The 20,897-nt window shown below is 29.4% G+C and overlaps 2 protein-coding genes across 6 annotated transcripts; one reads left to right on the top strand and one right to left on the bottom strand.

The window, feature by feature from the left end:
• Positions 1-650: 650 nt before the first annotated feature.
• Positions 651-5,712, top strand: LOC107012811 (jmjC domain-containing protein 4). 5 transcript variants are annotated; one of them, XR_003577195.1, is made up of 11 exons: positions 651-944; positions 1,045-1,185; positions 2,092-2,254; positions 2,391-2,508; positions 3,079-3,148; positions 3,241-3,321; positions 3,959-4,015; positions 4,117-4,225; positions 4,602-4,922; positions 5,036-5,124; positions 5,358-5,712. XR_003577195.1 is itself a non-coding variant. In XM_015212737.2 (10 exons), coding segments are annotated over exons 1-10 (1,272 nt in total). In that variant the 5' UTR covers positions 651-734; the 3' UTR covers positions 5,038-5,350. The 5 variants fall into 5 exon arrangements, 3 of the variants coding, with proteins under 3 accessions (XP_015068223.1, XP_015068222.1, XP_015068224.1); XR_003577194.1 differs by having other exon boundaries at positions 4,602-5,124; XM_015212737.2 differs by lacking the exon at positions 5,358-5,712 and having other exon boundaries at positions 5,036-5,350.
• Positions 5,713-6,138: 426 nt separating this feature from the next.
• LOC107012369 lies at positions 6,139-9,973 on the bottom strand. Its single transcript, XM_015212194.2, has 7 exons — positions 9,449-9,973; positions 9,273-9,359; positions 8,950-9,162; positions 8,572-8,736; positions 7,749-7,802; positions 7,522-7,668; positions 6,139-6,786 (listed from the first exon to the last, which is right to left on the bottom strand). Exons 1-7 carry the CDS (start codon positions 9,635-9,637, stop codon positions 6,409-6,411), a joined length of 1,233 nt encoding a protein of 410 aa, XP_015067680.1. The 5' UTR covers positions 9,638-9,973; the 3' UTR covers positions 6,139-6,408.
• Positions 9,974-20,897: the final 10,924 nt, after the last annotated feature.

A 20,897-nucleotide genomic window follows, 5' to 3' on the forward strand; every position in this document is an offset into this window, starting at 1 on the left:
TCTCTCTCAATCTCGCTTGTCATATTTACAAATACATATGTATAATATATAATTATCTAACCGGTAATATATATATATATATATATATATATATATATATATATATACACACACACACACACACAATTCACCTCTCTATCACTCTCTGCCCTCTCTAACCGATAACATGTAGTTTCAAATTGTAATTATCAAACTATAGTAATTGAGTAATTAAACTATTTTTGAGTGGCTATATGTGAAAGTTCATCACTAAAAATTAACAAAATATTTGTATCTTATTTATGAATATTATATAAATAATTATAAAATTTGTATATATAATTTATCCCTCGTTTTGGTTATTTTTGTGGTTGGTTTCCAATAAACCAAAATCAAATCAAATAATATCAATTTTCAAAATTTAAAATTAAACATAATCAAATCAAATCAAATATTAATTTTTTTTAATCAGTTTGATTCGAATTGTGGTTCAGTTTGACTTTTTAACTATAACCATAAACCGCCCTAGTTAGAAGTGTCGAATTTGAATTTATATAACCACAACCTTTGTTAGGCAAGAATAATTTTAAATGCAATTTGAATTTGATCGAATTTCAATTAAAATCGAATAAAATAAAATAAAGAGGGTAGGGCTTAATGGCTTATACTAAATACTACATAAGATTCAAGATTCATATCATCAACATAAAGGCAAAAAAACGACGAGGGAAGATCCATAACTGAATGATATAGAAATGGGTTTGAAAATTGGAGGGAGAATTGAAAAAGTGAACGGTAGAGAACTAACTTACAGTGAGTTCGCCGATAAATATATGTCCCAGAACCAACCTGTGCTTCTTACAGGACTTATGGACGATTGGAGGGCTTGCAAAGATTGGGTTTCACCTAATGGAAAACCCAATCTTCACTTTTTCTCTACCCATTTTGGGAAATCCAAAGTTCAGGTAAGATATTACTTTTTTTCGACCCAATTCGTTAAAACCCTAATTTGGACTTTTTTTTTTTAGGTTTTTGGGTTTGTGGTCAGTTACTGGTGATTTGCAGGTTGCAGATTGTGGGACTAGAGAGTTCACTGATCAGAAGAGAATAGAAATGACTGTTTCTGAATTTGTTGATCGCTGGCTTCATGATGGTGGTGCTGGTGGCGGGTCTTTATTGTATTTGAAGGATTGGCATTTTGTAAAGGTATCAACTTTGGGTCCGCTAAAATGTGAAATAGCTAAATTCAATGTTGTGATGCTTTTGTGAATCTTTTTTTTTTTTTTTGTATTAGAACTCTTTCTTGAAGGAAAATTAGCTATATGGATGCAATTGATATATGTGCTACTGATCATTGATTTCGTAAAGTTTGTTCTACTCCTGCTGTGAAATAGTGGAATACTACTAACTTATTCTTGGAGAAAGAAAAATGTTGTCCAAATAAAAAGAGGAGTTTTGTTAATTGCTATCAGCACACATTAAGTATAATGAAGAGTGTTTGAAATAATGGTTTGTGGATAGTTATTATCTATGATCCTAACAATCAGGTCGATATATGGATATAGCATATTGATTGACCCCCGCACTTAACATATTGTGGAGGGACTCTATTTTTAAGAAGCTTTGCTTGCATAAATTTTGTGTTATACTCCTTTTCGGTATGATAATGTTTGTTCAGGATTTAAGTCAGCTGATAAATCTCCTTTTTTCAGCATAGTAGCTGAAAAGTATAGGTAGCTGATTTTCTCATTAGAAGTACACTTTGTGTATACTTGTTCAGTTTTGTTTTAGTGATTTTATATATTGGGATACACTGGTGTAACATAAGATGAAAAAAATACTCCATAGAAACTGAATGAGTAGATTACATTTTAAATTGTAATTTTTCAATCATAATGGGGAGATTAGGAGTTACGTTTTCTTCATTCACAAGGTTACACTGGTATCGTAAGTACTAATTAGTAAGTAGGATTTGAAATGTATATCTCCATCTTTTTCTTTGGTCCGTCTTTCAAAATTTTCTGCTTGTTCCAGCCTTCTTTTTCCATCATATCAAAAAATTCTTAGCCTGTTTCTCTTGCTAATTTTGAAAAAACGCAAACTTCTTTTTAGGAATATCCGGAGTATATTGCATACAGAACTCCCATGGACTTTTCAGATGACTGGCTGAATTTCTATCTTGACAAATTTCATATGCATAACGATCCTGATACATATAGTGAGAGAAATGATATAAGTTGCTCTGACTATCGTTTTGTATACATGGGATCAAAAGGTCTGACCATCGTCGCGGTAATTTCTTTCTTGTAAGACACGGTTGTTATTTTTCATGGCTCTAGCAATAAATTAGTTTGTTTTAATCAAATATCTAATACTTTTGGGAAGTTTTTAAACTTTTGAAATGGATGTAGGAACATGGACACCTCTTCATGCTGATGTATTCAGGTCATACAGTTGGTCTGCAAATGTCTGTGGAAAAAAACAGTGGTATTTTCTGCCTCCAAGTCAACATCACTTGGTTTTTGACAGGTGCAGTACATTCTTTTGTTATCCATGGACTTTCTTTAGACCAGTTTTCTTTTCCTGTCAACATTTTCCATAGACTTTGGAAATGATACTGAGTTGAAACTGTGAATGTTTGGAAAAAAATGTCTGATTGACTGAGAAAGAAATGTACTCTGCGGAACCCTGAAAGTTCTGATGTCAAGGTCCAAGCAGATGCGCCATATCAACACAGAAATGTATCTAAAAAGAAGTTTGCACATATTATATGTTGGTTTTACATATATTCACAATCTTCTATAGATGGCTGTCACAGAATACTAAAATAGGAACATCATACACGTATAACTATCAGTTTCCTAGATTAATGCATTACAAAATGATATAAAATTCAAATCTACACATTTTATGTGTTTGCTTTCATACTTCCATTTATAACTATTAACTTGTAATGGCACTTATGATTGATTTAAAGTGATAAAGTTTCCCTGTATTGCTATAAGTGAATTACTTCAACAGGGAAAATGATGTTAGTGGAACAAATGATGCTTGCTATCTTTGGTGAGTTCACATAATCTATACTCTTTGTTTACTCAGGAATATGAAAAGTTCCGTATATGACATCTTTGCTGAAGTTTCTCAATCAAAATTTCCTGGATTTGAAAAGGTAATTTGCTAGTTGCTTTTTCCATGAAGTATGTCTCTCTGGCAATTTTTCCTTGGGATTCAAGTGTTCAGTTTTTTCCATCATGAGTTCAGGCTATCTGGTGGGAGTGCACCCAGGAGGAAAATGAAGTAATCTTTGTTCCCAGTGGATGGTATCATCAAGTTCATAATCTGGTATTGTTGCTTTAATCAAATGTGTCTTATTTGTTATTGCCTATGTTTCTTCATAGCGTATAAATTATCTACAACTTTTCATTCAACTGAAAAAACTTGAGTAATTTACCTTGTATTAGATCCTAACTTCCTATTTTTACTACACTCTTACTGCTTAGTGCTTTCTATAAAGCTGACCTATGGCTTATGGGGTTGTAGTGCTAAAATTGAAACAAGTACAACTGCAATTTGCTCTCTTGGAAGGTTTTAATCTTGAGTTCCATAAAGGGATCTAATAGTGAGGTGGTTACTGTCCTAGTTACATCCATCACATATTAGATAAGATGAATTACTTAGTTTCAGATTAAATATCTTCCACATATACTGGACATAACTGTTTAACACGGACAGGTCATAAATATTTCTATAACGGGATACATTGTTGACTTGGATCTGTTTCTCATAGCAATTGACAGTAGATTCTGGTAAAAGAAGGATCATTTTAATTGTTCGTATATGGCTGTTGGAAGGAAGATAGGATCAATCTTTACATGTTATTAAGCTGAAAATTGCATTTGAGATACAACTTTCTCGTATTTACTTCAAGGATCTAGGGCCCATATTTCTGCTGAATCAAAGTATGTTACATGAATTGCAGGAGGATACCATATCCATAAATCATAACTGGTTCAATGGATATAATTTATCTTGGGTGGTAAGTAAAGTTGCTATAAAATCTTGCTTACTAGCCTTTTACATGAATATAGTTATTATCTTTTCCTCAGAAATTAATCATATCTATATATGTGATATTAGTGGGATTTGCTTTTAAAAGATTACAATGAGGCTAGTGAATACATTGAAGACCTCAAGGGATGTGATGACTTTGAGGAGCTTTGCCAACGAAATCTTGCCGCTAATACAGGTCTGCCCTTGATCATAGCGAGATAATGGTGGGGTCCTGGGGGGTGTACAGCATTGTGTAACGAACTTACAATTTTGGCTTAGCTGAGTCTTCTAACATGACTGCTTTGTTATCTTTCGTTGAAATTCTTTGCGAGTTCACTTAGAGAAGGGAGAATAGTAATGATCTTATTATACTTATATATTACTCGTATATAAATCTACTTGACCTATCAAAAAACTTATATTTTATAAATCTACTGCTCTCTGTTGTTCACTTTTCTCTTTTTAGTTCTTGGATAGTTCTAACTGTTTTGTTATTATAGTTTGAGTTCTGATTGATGGCGCCAGCATCTTGAGTCTTGACAATCCGGCTATTTTTTCCTTTTCTTTTGTAGGCATGAATTTCTACGACTTCTTCATCTTCATTGTGCGCTTTGCGTTTGCAAACGTAGTCCTACTACATACACTTGCCCATGTAAAGAATGAAACAAGTCGGAAACCATCAAAAGCACTGCAGCATATATATTTTAACCTCGAATCAATAAGAAACGTCGCTGTGAAAATGAAGCCCATAAATACAGGGGACAGGCAAGGTGTTTTACTTGACTTGAGGAAAAACTTGGAGGATCACTCGTTTATAGAGCTCTGTGCAGCTGTTGGAAAAACATATGAACTGATACATGACCAAGATAAGACGACCCCTACATTATTGCAGTGTACAGACTTGATGTGTACTAGTTTTGTTAGATCTCAAGTTCAGAGTTCTGAAGACCTCGTTGCCTTTATCAATGATGCTTTGACTAAACTAGGTGGTGCTTTTTCTTGTTAGGAATATCTGTACACATATATGAAGCAAGAAGTTCATGTTCTTTGCATATCGATAGAGGACAGCACGCTGATTCTCAAGGAGTACATCAGGTTTATCATCACCCTCTTCTACATGTTAATGTTTCGACAAAGTGGTGATACGTATGCCTTCTCAAATTAAGCGAAGAAGTTTATTTTTGTTCCATATAATTTGTTAATTAGTACTCCCTCTATTCCATATTAACTAAATTTTTGAGCTTTTTGTATTGTTCAAAGTTCAAGATGGATGTTTGAAATATTTTCCATATTTGCGATTTCATTTAGTCTTGCCTATCTATTGACAGATGTTTGAAGTTTCGTATGGTCGAAGTTCAGTCTAAATGCATATATTGTTGAAGTTTGTTCAGACAAAAATAATTGACTGTGGCTGGCTACATATATTTTAACTACTTTAAGGCACATGAATATCAAAGACTGCAAGTATGACGTTCTTCAGCTTACCTAAAAATTGACTTGGACTTTTTAAACAAAGGAACCAAATCCCTGCTACAAGTTTTGTCTTTTTATATTTATTTTCTTGATAAAAACCATGTTCTTGATTAGTGAACTTGGATTGTCTTCATTTATTGGATGCTTTTGTTGGGTTGACTAGGCCTCTAACTTCTCTAATAAAAATAAAAAATATGTATTATTTGATTATTATAATGCCTGGGAAGGTTCATAAATCATAACTTAAAAGACTTAGGCCAGTTAAATTGTATTCTCCCTATGCTTCCCACATGCAATATCTACATGAACGTTACTATCAACATTATCTCACTAGAAAAATTATTTGAAAAAAAAATGAAAATTTTCTTGCTTTCTGTATCTGTAATCTCACTGGCACAGAAGAAGACAGATACATTGGGTAATTGAGTTCCCCAACCTACTAGTTAGCTCCACGAAGTCTCAAATTCAATTTTCTGTCAAGTCTTGCTGAATACAGTTACTCGATATTAAAATTAATTGAGAGAATGTGCAAAGAAGTTGATCATGATTATTAAAATCATTTTGGTTAATACACCTTGGACTTTGAATTTCCAAGTTCCAATGGTAGGTGTGGTGGTTCAATTTTTCTACACACAATTGACGAAAAAATAAACTAAAATAACGTAGATATAGATTGTAAATCGATACTATCAACTTTTCACCAAAAGATTTACATCAGCTGATAATGGTCAAATAAGTAACTTTCTAAGCAAACCAAGTTTTTTATGTGAAAGAATCATAGAAATGACCCAAACCTTCTAAATCCTAGGTCAAAATAGGGACGCAAAAGACCAAAAAATTAAAAATAGGACACTCTACAAGACCAAAATGAAATTAATTGCACTCTTTTTTTTTTCTCTCTTTCCATTATGGACACCTTGAACTTCTTCCAGGACCACCATAGTAAAAATAATTACCCCAAACATTGTTTTTTCCAGCTCTAATATCATAGCAATTTGGATGGTCAGCTAATAGATGAAGATTTGACAAAGGAATCAAGTTATTATCCCAATCAACAACTTGCAAATTTCTAAAATAAGAAGCTTTTCCAAATCCTTCATCAGCAAAATGTCCACTTCCCATTTGTGTTGAAGTGTGATATCCCATTGATCTTGAATTCACTACTTCACCTCCAAATTGTACCATACTTGCATGTCCTCTTAAATGGCTAAACAAGAAATCTGGCCAGTATCCGACTAATAGACCCGACCCGAATTCTAGCCACCAGTGTCCATGCTTTGGATCCTACACACAAGACAAATTAATTTAGTTGTTCTAGTTATCGAATTATTTAAAAGATAAAGTAGAGACTTGAAGAGCTTTATAAGGCCAATCACAACATAATTTGGCCTGACAGAGAAAACTCGAATAACTTCTCTTCATTCATTACTATGCCAAGGTCCCAGGTCTTCGAGTCATTAGTGTAGTATAAGTAGAGTCGAAAGACAAAAATGAAATACCACTATTATTAACGTTATTTTATTTATTCCGTTAATCGAATGTGTCTATGACCTAAAATATTAAAATACATAAGACCCTAAAAAAAAATGCAAAACAAGAGTCCAAAAGAAACAAGTGTGGAAACAAGAAGTGTAATAGTTCCAAAATATTAAACTGTTAAACCTAAAAGCTGTTATATGTCAGCTAGCAAGAAAATAGAATATTAAATTGAAGATGCAAAATGGGAAGTTGACTCAGCAATGTTTGGGAGAATCTTGCAATTTACTATTCTTAAATATTTTTATTTTTTTAAAAAAAAATAAAAAATTGTAGGGAATATAATATAATATATATTACTATTACGTTTTTGTCAGCTCACCAAAAATGTCCCTATACGCATGCCTAAAAGAAAAAAGAAAACGTACTAAACATTTTTTGGTGGGTGGGGGAAGTGCAAAACAGCTAAAATACTTTTTAATTGAAAAAAAAAATGAAAGAATATAAATATTACAGGAATTTTTTTTTAAAAAAAAATATTACCTTCCATATCATTATGCCAATATCAAATTGTCTACCATTAACTGATGATCTTGGAGATATTGCAGCTCCCATAGCAATCCTATTATTTATTTGAACAAAACCTGAGCATAATAAGTTGTAACATCCTGTAGCTTGGTATGCATCCGTCTGCGTTCCGAAATTACATTATCATATTTAAATTTTATACACTAACATATTAAGATACGAAGAAAAATTAAAATACTTACCGTCCAATAAGTAAAGAACCTAGGATAGTTGTCTCCGTATAATTCCGGGCTGACCTGAATATGAACATGGGACATAATTAATATTTACTATAGTTGAAAATTTATGTTGACTAATAAAAGAATATTAGCTGTTATTGTGATATATGGATGTTAGTTTGTTATGACAACTAAATTAGTCGATATTTCACTTTCAAAATTAATCATTTGCTTGTACTAGTGATTGTTACAGCTTAGCAGCAATAATGATTTCTACTACTTTAACGGGTAATTGAATAGACTAAAGTAGGTTCAAATTGCACTTAAAGCAATGTAAGAAAATAGAAAATTTTCGATCATTGGAGAGACAAAAAAAAAATCGTTTAGATATATTTTACTTCAAAAAAATTAGTAAAAAAAAACTAGTTGAAAATTAACAAACATAAAAAATCAGTATAATTTATAACAAGAAAATATTAGTAAGATTTAATTTTTTAAAGAAGGAAAAATATTTATCTGGACAAAGACAAAAGAAAAATATTGGTGATTTTTGTTATTTGTCTAAAAATCGAGCAAAATTATTTGGTACATATATTGGTGATACTCAATATGAATTAGTTGAAATTTACATAGCCCCAAAAGGCAATTCTCTCTTATGAGTCCATTTTTAAAAAAAAATTCCTCTTAAATTAAAAGATACATTAAATATATTAAAATGATTTTTAATTTCATAATCTTAGAAAGATAAACAAACAAAGTTAGACTCTAATATCGTATCTTTAAGAAGGAAAGTGGTAAAATAATGTACATAGGACTTAGAAAAATTATTGCTTATGAATGTACATACCTGCCAACCAGCTTCAATGGTATTAAGATCATTACCAAATGAACCAGAAATGACCCATAGTTGTGACAGACTGAATTCATATTGATCTGTAACTCTTGGTGTCCATACATTAATACTTGCTTTTGCTCCATAATATTGTTCTCCATTCACAAATGCTACTGCATGCTGCCATACACCCACACATCAATTTTTTTTTATATTTTCACCTTTAGACATATTTTACATTAACTTTTGTAATGTCTTAATCCTACTTTGCTTTTACAAAGCAATGTCTGTTTCTTATTGAATGTGACATCTTTGACTTAGACTTTATACGCAAAACTTATCACTATCTTGTTTTAAGGTACGCGGAACTGTAAAAAAAAAATTTAAAATTACCTCATGGTCATTGCTTGATGTGTCATGTCTAACACCTCTTCTAATTTTTCTACCAAATCTTGTTAATGAATTACTTCTCAATACATCTTTCTCTGTTGTTCTTCTAATAGGAACAGTTCCTTCTGGGCATGATTCTCCAGATACTGTCCAAAGTTGTAAACTTTCTTCCATTATATTCATTGATTCATTAGCTTTAGGCCTCTTTGGAGGTTCCTACATTGCATCAAAAGATTCTAAAAAATCAAAAAAGTTGTTCTTCCAACTCTGTTTATAACTTAAAAAAAAAAGTAAAAAGAAATGTTTTTTTTTTCTGAACAAATTACCAATGGCTTCATTCCTTTAAGTTGAGGATGATCAAAAGCTGGTTGAAGATGAGATAAAACACAATCTATTAAATCCCCATCTGGACTCTGCATCATAAAACCAAAAAAAAAAATCAAATCTTTTTTTCTTACAATCTTGAAAAAGAAACAGAGTATTATATTAAGAAGATATATGCCTTAATCGTTCTGACAGGACGCTTGTTGATTTTCTTGAGATAACCCTTTATTTTCTTGAGTTTCAACAATTCTTCCTTTGGCCTGAATGTTTGATTTGCTTGGAGAGTAGACAAAACATGAGTACTAAATGAAGAAAAAATAACAAGGAAAGCAACAAATTTGAAAATGATTGAAGAAGAAGTATTCATGATTTATGGGATGTCCTTTTCTGATTGTTTCTTCTGTTAATATTTGTTGTATTGAACTTGTCTTCTACTGTAATGAGAAGCAACACAACAAGATGATTTATTCCAGAATTTTGTCCATGGAAGAAACACTTGTTGTTTGATCTTCCATATACTAAAGAAGAAAAAACAATAAGAAGAGTACAAGACAAGAAGAAAGATTCAAAGAGTAAGTTAAAACACGGTTACACACACAACATTTTTCAAGATTCAATTTTTTTTTATTTTTGATAGAGAAAAATAATTCTATTTGTATGGATTTATTTTTTTAAAAAATGTTTGTGTGTGTTTCTTTGGTTTTGTGTACTGACACGCAGGCTGAAATTTGTATTAAAATAGACAGGGAGGGGGGTGGGGTTGGGGGTTAATTAAGTGTTAACCCCACTTACTGTGTTTCTAGTCAAAAGTAAGGACCAATTCTTTATTCTAATAGCTGTGTTAACAGAGTTCCAGGCACTCAAATGATACTGATTAAATATTAACAAACTGAGATTTTGGTGTTTCAGCAGATTTATTATATATTCTGTCATGATTTTTGTGATATTTTTTTTTTATATTTTGAAATTTATTTAATTATATGTTGAAATTAAATTAATATTTGAAGTTAAAATTTAGGTATTTAAAACAATATGAATTATAATTTTTTTTTATGTTAATATAATTAAAAAATTTATTATTTTATCAATATTTACTATTAGGTATATAAAAAAACTAAAAGTATCAAATAAATTACTATCAAGAAGATAGTATTCTATATTCTTTCTTCCTTTTTATTTTTTCTGTGGGGAAAGGGGAATCATTACTACTGTTGCTTCACTTGGTTTTCAAGATATAAATGGATTTCTACTGTTGCTTCACTTGGTTTTCAAGAAAGAAATGGATTAATGATGGGGTCAGAGATTGCGATTTAAGATAAAAGGTTAGTTGGTAGTTGAGTGTTCTCTCGCTGAAGTAGGATTGGTGGTAGTATATGAACCTTCATTCTTACTGTTATTAAAGAGCGGAGTCAGTCTTCTATCAGGGGTTCATCCGAAGCTCTTTTGGCGAGAAATATTATTATTTATACTTAGTTAAACTTATTTTTTTATGTATATGTTGTACATATTGAACGCCTTTGGTGAGTTCGTGTGTTTAGTTCTTCAAATTTTGAATTCCTTATTAAAAATTATAGCTCCGACATTGCAGTTTATTAACACTATTCTCATAGTTTCTTGTTCTATGATTATATTATCACCTATATTTTTTGTACTTCAATTTGATTGATCGATCGTATTTTTATATGCTTCGATTATCATATTATTCAACTAACATTAAAGTTCTTTTATCTTTACGTGTGTTGCTCCTATTCCACGTTATTCTTTTGTTGTTATTGCTCTTATTTTTGTATTCTCTTTTTGGAATTATTTTTGAAAAATTGGATCGATTAAAAACACAATTTTCTACTTTCTCCCAATTTTATATGTGAAATTATACTGAATATATTTTTGATAATATATAAATTATTTTATTTATTTATTTTAAAAGACTGTCTGGAAAGACAACCTACCATGTACTATATATAACAGTAATGAATAACAAGAATTTAAGCAAAGCGTCAGAAATTGTTGGATCAATTTCTATTTTGCAAAAAATTGGGGTCGCTTTCTAATGGACCAAATTTTGCATTTAATGATATACTTATTACAAACGTAATTATGATCACCATTTAATACATCTATATAAAATAAGACCAACACAACATATCACAGTGATGAAGGAAGGAAAATATTTTTGTCTTATTTTAACATTACTATTATCTTTTAATTTTGCATAATAGACTTCAAATTTTTAGTTTAGATAATAAATTTTAAATATTAAATTTCATGTTAAATTAAAATAATGTTACATAAATTGAGATAGAGACGATATTTATTTAGCGTAGTAATGTGTATGTTCGCAATGCACAAGGTTCTTGTTTGTTTCGTAGGTTGTCAGCACAAAATATTTTTGTCCCATTTTAACAAATTTATTATTTAGTATTATTGTGCAGTAAACAAGGTAAAATGTTTTACTGTGATATCTCACTTGTCAACCTGCTCTTGCTTTGAGAACACTAACCACCAAAATAGTTAATTAAAAAAAATGTTTTTAACTTCTTTTGATGACTGATTACACATTTGCAACGTTACGTTGTCTGAAAATTTTCACAAATTTGAATGCCTAAATGGGCTGAAAATAAGGCTATGCAAATCCATGTTAATTGGATTAAAAAAAGGAAAAATTATATATATAATAGCAAACTAATAACATAAAATAAATGGAATAGCTAGGATTTGATTTAATTGTGCTACATAGCAAACGTTTGCAAAAAATTGTCAGGAGCCTCTCTCCCAAGTATCTCGCTCGCCACTCTCCTCCAATCTCTCGCTCGCTTCCTCACTTTTTATACAAACACAAGTGTATAAAAATTGTTTACAATTGTATAAAGTAGAGAAAATTGTATAAATACATATATTTTTGTTCCCCTCTCTCCCCTCTTACAGATCTCACTCGCCACTCTCCCAAATCTCGCTTGCCACCCTCGTCTTTCTCACTTATACAAACAGAAGCGAAATGCATAAATTGTGTTTCTGTTTGAGAAAATTGTATATACACATGCAAGTACATATATTTTCGTCCTATACACTTATAATTATACAATAAAAATACTCACTTGCCCAGTTTCTTTGTCTTTCTTTCTTTCTCGTTTTATACAATTTTCAAATTGTATCTAATTTCTCTCTTTCTCATACAATTCGATTCAATTGTATATTTCTTGTCAAGTCTCTTTTGTCTTTCTCTCTTTCTCATTTTATACAAATTCAAATTGTATAGAATCGTTCTATACACTTATAATAATATAATTCGTTTTATACACTTCGCTTTTTATACAGTTCTCTGCCCAAGTGTCTTTCTCTTTCTTGTTTTATACATTTCGTTTTATACAATTTGCTTTAACTGTATATGTATAGCGAATTATACAGTTTCTATGTTTGCTATGGAGCACAATTATGCAAACTTTGCTATAGCATACAAATATAAATTTTTTATTTGCTATATGTGAAAATTGCAAAAAAAAAATCGCCTATCGTATTTTTCAATATGTATTTTAGTTATTTTCTTTTAGTACAAATATGGCAAATATTTCCTACAATTGGTTTACATATGCTATATGTTGATTGGTATCGTCAATAATATTATCGTGTCGGTATTAAATTCATTAATAATATACCATCCTAGGTCCTACCATTGATTTTAAATCAATGCATGATAAAAGTGCATTTACACACTCAACTTTTCAAAGTCTCAAATTTGGCCCCAGGCACTTTGGATTGTTTTTTTTTTCCTTCATATCAAAAATTGACTTGAGAAATTCATGAGCAATGATGTAATTATTCCATTAGGCTAAATGAATCTTGACAAATTAATGAACATTTGAATTATTTTCCTTTTTTTTTTTTTAACGTGGGACTTAATTAAAGTTCAAAATTGAAAATTGATTTAAAGGTTGAGGAACAGTGGGACCACCTTATTTTTATAAAACTTTGTAATTACGTATAATTATAAAACTTTGGTTAAATATTATAGACTTTTAGTACTTTTTTGGAATTTGTTTGATTTTGGGAATCATATGAAAGTTCCAATCATGTTTATTAACAGTAGAAAAAACTAATAAGAGCATGTTTGGCTCAGCTTAAAAGCTGGTCAAATTGACTTAAAAGCTGATTTTTGACTTATTTAGCTGTTTGACAATACTCAAAATAACTTATTTTAAGTTAAAAAAAAACTTATTTTAAGCCAAAAGTTAAAAGCTGGAGCAGGGGTGCTTTTTTTTTTTTTAGCTTATAAGCTGTTTTAAGTTGACCATATTTTTACCTTTTTGCCCTTAATATTTTTATACAATCTCCAAATTACCCACATAACCCTAACATCTCTTTCTTCCATAACCCTTAATATTTTTGCCCTTAATATTTTTAGACAATTATTATTACCTATGGATGAAACTAAAATAAATCTTAAATCATTCTTTGATCTATTCAAATTATATATCTTTAAAATCTATAATAAGTTTATATTCCTCTTACAAATAATTTGTGATGAGAAAGAAATATGTGAATGATAGCAAAATATAATTATTTATGGCTGTAAAATATAAATTAATTAACTTTTATTATGTTAACAATTTTTAAAGGTATTTCAGACATTTTGATTTAAAAAGTTGTTTATCAGCACTCATTTGCCAAACACATCAACAACTTTTTTTTTAACTTCATCGCTTTTATCCAAACGCATAACTGCTTATTTTAAAAATAAGTTTCAGAACTTTCCAAAGTACTTTTTTAAAATTGTTTTTATTAAGCCCATCCAAACGGACCCTAAATTGAATATCAGAAAAGGGATTTATTTCATTTCATCGTTATAGAAGTTGAAATATTGTAAATTATTTTTCAGTCTACTGTCGAACTTTTCTCCTTCACTTTATGCATGTTGTTAATAAACAAAATGTTTCATTCAACCAAGGAATAAATGAAATTGCTAAGTAATAGATAAATCTGACCAGATGGTTGGGATAGTGATAGTCCCATAAGGAAGTGAAAAAAAGTGAACATGTTGTCTTTTGAGCCACAAAAAAGAAAAAAATAAAGAAAAAAAACCCAAAAAAAATAAAAATAAAGATAGGGCAACTGGACTTTATTTTATGGATACATTAACACAAAATAAATTTCTATAGATTTAGCGCTTACTAATTCTTTATTTAGAAAAAATGTCCGAAATATATTTAAATTTTAATCGAAATTATTATAACAATATCGAGCTATGAAAAAGACACTTTGTTCCTTTGCACTATTTAATAATGTATTTTAAAGGTATATATGTGTCCACGTGGACATCATAAATATTGCATCATTATAAATAGCAATGTGTCCACGTGGGCATATATATACCTTTAAATACACTATTAAATAGTGTAAGGGTAAAATGTCCTCCATAAAATTTTTAATATCGTAACATCACTTTAGACTAAAATAAAAGTATTTTTGAGACCCTTTTTTTCCATTAATTTAACACATCTAATGATTTTCTACATTTGATACTAAAAGCTTTAGATTGACATAAAAGTTGGTCAAATATACATTCAACTCATTTTTGACTTTTGAGAGTGTTTGAAAAAGTTAAAAGTAACTTAAAATAAGTTAAAAATTAAAATAAAACGTAGGAGTCCCTACTTTTTTTTAACTTAAAAGTTATTTAAGTTTCATTTTTCATTTTTTGAATTAAAACTTACCGTATTTTAATCAATCCAAACAAACTCTAATTGCGACTCCTTTTCATTTAGCTAAGTCGAATAAATTCTTACTAATCAATAAAAAAAAACTAACACGCCAACATCTTTAAAAAAGTTCCAACGACTTCTAAACATTGTAAGGTTACTAATTATGTGACATTATTTGACCGAATATAAAGTTTAAAAAGGAAAAGACAGTATCCTTTAAAATTTATAATCTAAAGCAACTCGTTGATAATTGTGTAACTATTAATCATAGAGACATCTTTAATTTTGAGGATAAACTAGAAAAGAATAAATGTTTTAGTTGTTAGATCCTAGCCATATTAATCAAGTGGTTTATCATTATTCATAACCCTAATTAGGCTTCATGATGATCAAATCTTATTATGTCTAAGTTTTGTTGGCATTAATCTTTTTAGTAGGGGAATAAGACAAAAAAAATTATTTTTTTTAATGAAAAAAGTGAGTTAAGGAAGATGATTGGCATTTGCAAGAGTGCACTAAAGAGGTGATGATGATGATGAAAGTTTAAAGAGGCAATGAATATACAGTGGGGGTAATTGAAATAGCATGTGGTATGCCACTATTTGGTATAGGAAGCACAAAGGTATGGAGGACATACTTTTACACACTTTTAACATCTTTATGGGGTTTTGGGGCACTTGCTGCTTCCCACTTCACCCTTTTTTTAAAATCACTTCTTTTCACAATCAAAATAAAGAAAAGAGTGAGACCCATCCACACCCCTGCCAGCTTGGCTGCTAAGGCAAACCAATAGGTGTGTGTGGGAGTGGGAGATCAGATAGTACTGACAGTGACAGATTCAGAATTTATCTTTTACGAGCTTGATTTTCAAGATTTATCTTAGTATTAGATTGTGTAGCGAATTCTTACTACATAAATTTATGTTACGTACTGAAAGTATTGAATTCTGATGAATTTTGAGTCGTGATAGATGTTTTTGCCTCTAGATTGAGGAAGGGAGAACTGTTGTGTGTTAGAAGGGAGAATATAGGTTTTTGTTATGAAATGTCACCTCTAAAATTTCAAACTTGTAAGCTGAGATTTTAAGCCATCTTTTAGAGGACAATTATCATCATTTTACAACTTTTATAAAGTTGCATGCCCTGTATAAGATTCCCCACTCACATTGCCTTGATGTTATTCTTTATTTCTTTAATTATTTATTATTTAACAAGTTGTTCAAATTTCATGACTCATGAGCATTGGTCTATATCTTCTTAGAAATTGTGCATGCAGTAAACTTTATTCACAAAATTTTATTTATACAATGTGAGTTTGCTAATTGCAATATAGTGAGGCATAACCTCAAAGGTTTTCAAAGTTAATTAGAGGTAGCTGGCTAAGCTACACTTAATTAAACATTTTTTTTTTGAGTAGCTCTTTGTAGGGAAGGCCTACATGAATATAGGAACAAAGAGTTTGATAGAGTGTTGAGCCAAATTAACGCGTGTGGTGTGTTTATATTCACAACATCAAATATAATTTTTAGCGATAATAAATAAATACATTAATAAAAAATACTGAAGTCTTTATCGGTATTAGTTAACTGTCATTAGATCCAGTTTCGTTTAAAGACTTTAGAGACATATACAAAGAATGTTAATTACCACTAAAAATACATATATAGCAGCAATTGAGCTATCACCTTCAATTAATTGTTGCTAAAGATCATTTTTTATACAGAGGAAGAGATAATTTTCTTGTTACGCGAGTTGGCCGAACTTAATAATTTTAATTTAAATATTATATTTGTCTTAAACAATTTATTTAGTACATATTTGGCAATGGGTCCAATTTTACTTTATTTTACTGTTTAAAAAATATAAGATTAAAATCGAAATTGAAATCATATTTGATTATATTTTTAGCAATAAATATTTAAAATAATATTCGTGCTTAAATATTATATTAAAGTATAATTTATTTTTTTGGTTGATAGAAGGGGCATTAGAAGAGAGGAAAGGACAAAGAGAGGGTGAAAGTAAAGTATGGTGTAGAACTTACTCGTATGTATTTATATCAAGTCAATATAAATATGTCATTTATTTAAATTTATTATTCATTTTACTTTATTAAATTACACAATAATAAAAGTTGCATTAACTTTATGTAAATATTCAGTATAAATTTTTTTCTAATTAATTTTTTAGTTATGAATAAATTATATTAAATGTTGCCCCACCCCCTTTATACAGTAGTGAGTGAGTTGTTTGGCAGAAAAATAATAAAGCGGCCGGCACCAACACCACCAATATCCATTGGTGTCAAGCTTTAAGGGAAGAACCTAAATGTGATGTGACCATTTCACTTCTTTTTTGGAAAATTATGAATTTATATTATTTAATTAGTTATCGTAATTATAGATATAGTTCATTACTTTCTACCACATTAATTATGAGGGTCGATATTGAATTGTTTTAATTAATTATATTTGTATAATTCGTTATATTTTTATAGTTCATAACTAACAATTCTTTATTTGATTTGTATTTGTATATGATGATTCACATTTGTAAATGATGATGATTCTTTTGATTTTTCAGTTTTATAACTAATACATTCAATCTTTTTGTGTATACATTTTTAAAATTTGTATAAAAATGTAGTTTCGTAACTAGTATAATATAATTTATATAATGTATTTGTATAATATATTTTATATAATTATTTAAAGTTTATATGTTTATGTTTGTATCAATGCGTTGTTTCAAGTTTTATTATATTTGTATAATTTTAGACTTTATATTACTCAATTATATAAAAATACCGAAATATACAAACGTAGCTGCGAGTTATACAAATGAGATGCCTGTCATATATACACCTCTCTCGTTCGCCTCTCTCTCCCAATCTCACTTGTCATATATACAAATGCATATGTATATCTAACCGATGTCCGATATACATATACAGTTCACCTCTCTCCCACTCTTCCCTCTCTCGCTTGCCTCTCCCAATCTCGCTGGCCTCTCCCAATCTCACTCGCATATATACAAATACATATGTGTAATATACAATTATCTAGCTGATATACATATACAATTCATCTCTCTCCCACTTTTTATCCTCTCTCGCTCGCCTCTCTCCTCTACCTCTCTCATTCTCGCTCGTCTCTCTCCTCCTTATAACATGTAACTACGAATCGTAATATTTTTAATTGACTATATACAAAAGTTCCTCTTCTTTTTTTTCATGCCTATGAATTAGCATAGATTTGTTACCTTATTGGGATGGTTAAAAGTTTAAAGCAAACATAACGTTTTTTTCTTGTATTTATTTATGTAGAGAGTTTTTAATTTTAAATATAATGTTGTTATGATATTTTTATTTTGCTAAAAAAAGAGAGTATTTTCACCAATGTTTGAATGAGTCGTTGAGGTATGAACCAGAAAAAGAAAAACTATTTTGATCTCGTAAAAGATTTACCTATTTATAAATTTAAAATCAAAACTAACCAAACGCAAAACCAGTGAGGGCATCACTTTGCTTTCCGGTGTTTATTGATGTGGAACATAAACGGGCCCTGAGCTCAAAAATACGAAATTGGGCCTTCCATTTAATCTGTTAAAAAAGGACTCACGGGATCTTTGGGCTTTATATAACTCCCTAAAGCCCAAATGTTTCGATCCATTTCTAGATTACAGTTATATTTAATATATGAATACTTTTATAGATTTATTTGAGAAATAAAATTACGGTTTTACTATCAATTATGACTATTTGATTGTGACTAAAAATTGAGTTAATATCTTAAAAGGTCACTCAACTTTTAAAAAATATCTAGCAAAGTCACTAAACTTTGTTTTGTATCATTAAAATCACTCAACTTAAGCCTATACATCAGTAAAATCACTCAACTTTGTCATTTATATCAATAAAATCACTCAACCAAACTAATTATTAAAAAAACAAAACAATTTTTTTTTTAAATATCTGATTACAATTAAAATAATAAATAAATCACTTAAAATTACTATTTTATTATATGTTATAAATAAAATAATAAAATATTTCATTTGGTATACTACTACTGCTTATGCCGAACTAGCTCCGGTAGTTTAATCAATTTCGATAATTCATTGGTAAATTACTACTACTTCAATCGACGGTAACCACACTTGTTGTGATGGTTTAATCAAATTTTTTTTTTTGCGTGAGAATCTCTTTTTTTAATTGTTTTAAAAATAAACAAATGTGAGGTTCCATGTATCGATGGTAGTTCGGATAGTTTTAGGTTCAAAGTTTGATAAATTTATCTTTTATTTTGAATTTCTATTTTTTTATAATGAAATAGTAATTTTAAGTTATGTATTTAGTAGGTTAATCAAGAACATAAATAAAAAAATAATTTATCTGTGGTGTGAATTGTTTTTAATAAGGAATTGATTAATTGTTTTTTTAATATAAAAACTTAAGTTAAGTAATATTATTGATACATAATAAAGTTAAGTGATTTTACTAGATAAATTTCAAAAATTGAGTGACCTTTTAAAATATTAACTCTAAAAAATTCGTAGCAACAAATTCAGCCAACCCCCTAAAAAATTACCTTACAAATTATGAATATTAGTTAAATGATAACTTAGATTAGTAATAACTAATTTTAAATATAATATTTATGTAATATATAATAAATTATTCAAAAACTAATAAAGGATTTAATAAAAGTTATTAAAGTCAATAAAATTATACTAATAATACAACCAACTGTTCCACGTGTGACATTTTCCAAGGGACAAGAACACCCATCTTAATATTTCATCGACTCATCACAAACAGAACAAGCTGGCGAAAAACAAAATGAGTAGCTACGTGTTACCATCGAAGTGATGCTTTCTTAATCAAAAGTTTCGTGTTTAGCTATTATTTTTTATAAAAAGCGCTATTTTTGTATAGAGTTTAATATGAAGTGAATATAAATTAATCGAATTTTAAAATAAATATTTTTTTAAAAAATAAAAATTAGCTAGGTGTCTGGCCTTGTTTCATATTCCATGTTTTTTCTTTTTTCTTTTGTCCATTCAAGTCTTTTCTCACTTTTTTCCATACATTTCCTGCAAAGAACCTTCATACTTTATTCTACTTTAAAGATATTTGTATGCATAGTCCATAGACATCTTTAGCTAATTTATATCATTTGTCAAACTATACTTTTGTCACATCATATTTTTTACTCCTTTTGAACACTTTGTTCCTCACGCCCAAACTTTACACCGCACTAATAATACTTGTACAAGTAAAATGTTATGGTAGGGGTAGTTTCGGAAGAGGGATTAGATAAATAATACAAGTATTAATCAACTTTGATACTATTTATCTGAAAATTTCTCTTCAATACTACTGTTTATAGTACATAATTAACCATGTCATTAGTAATAATACCGAAATTAGTCCTATTCTAATATTATTCTATTCAATGTTTTTTTTTTTCTGTAATACACCCTATTCATTTTAGGGCAACTTTCATATATAGCAAATAAAAAATTCATATTTGTATGCTATTGCAAAGTTTGCATAATTGCGCTCCATAGCAAACATAGAAACTATATAATTCGCTATACATATACAGTTGAAGCAAATTGTATAAAACCAAGTGTATAAAACAAGAAAGAGAAAGACGCTTGGGCAGAGAACTGTATAAAAACAAAGTGTATAAAACGAATTGTATTATTATAAGTATATAGAACGATTATATACAATTTGAATTTGTATAAAATGAGAAAGAGAGAGAGACAAAAGAGACTTGACAAGGAATATACAATTGAATCAAATTGTATAAAACGAGAAAGAGAGAAATTAGATACAATTTGAAAATTGTATAAAACGAGAAAGAGAGAAAGGCAAAAGAAACTGGGCAGGGGAGTATTTTTATTGTATAATTATAAGTGTATA

The sequence above is a fragment of the Solanum pennellii genome, chromosome 3 (genome assembly GCF_001406875.1).
Source record: "Solanum pennellii chromosome 3, SPENNV200".
NCBI lineage: Eukaryota > Viridiplantae > Streptophyta > Magnoliopsida > Solanales > Solanaceae > Solanum > Solanum pennellii.

Coding starts and splice junctions, on each gene's coding strand:
- LOC107012811 (XM_015212736.2), top strand. CDS start 735: ATGGGTTTGAAAATTGGAGGGAGAATTGAAAAAGTGAACGGTAGAGAA. Junction 945..1,044: donor TTGGGAAATCCAAAGTTCAG/GTAAGATATTAC, acceptor GGTGATTTGCAG/GTTGCAGATTGTGGGACTAG. Junction 3,322..3,958: donor ATCATCAAGTTCATAATCTG/GTATTGTTGCTT, acceptor CATGAATTGCAG/GAGGATACCATATCCATAAA.
- LOC107012369 (XM_015212194.2), bottom strand. CDS start 9,637: ATGAATACTTCTTCTTCAATCATTTTCAAATTTGTTGCTTTCCTTGTT. Junction 9,163..9,272: donor TTAAAGGAATGAAGCCATTG/GTAATTTGTTCA, acceptor GATGCAATGTAG/GAACCTCCAAAGAGGCCTAA. Junction 8,737..8,949: donor CATCAAGCAATGACCATGAG/GTAATTTTAAAT, acceptor GGTGTATGGCAG/CATGCAGTAGCATTTGTGAA.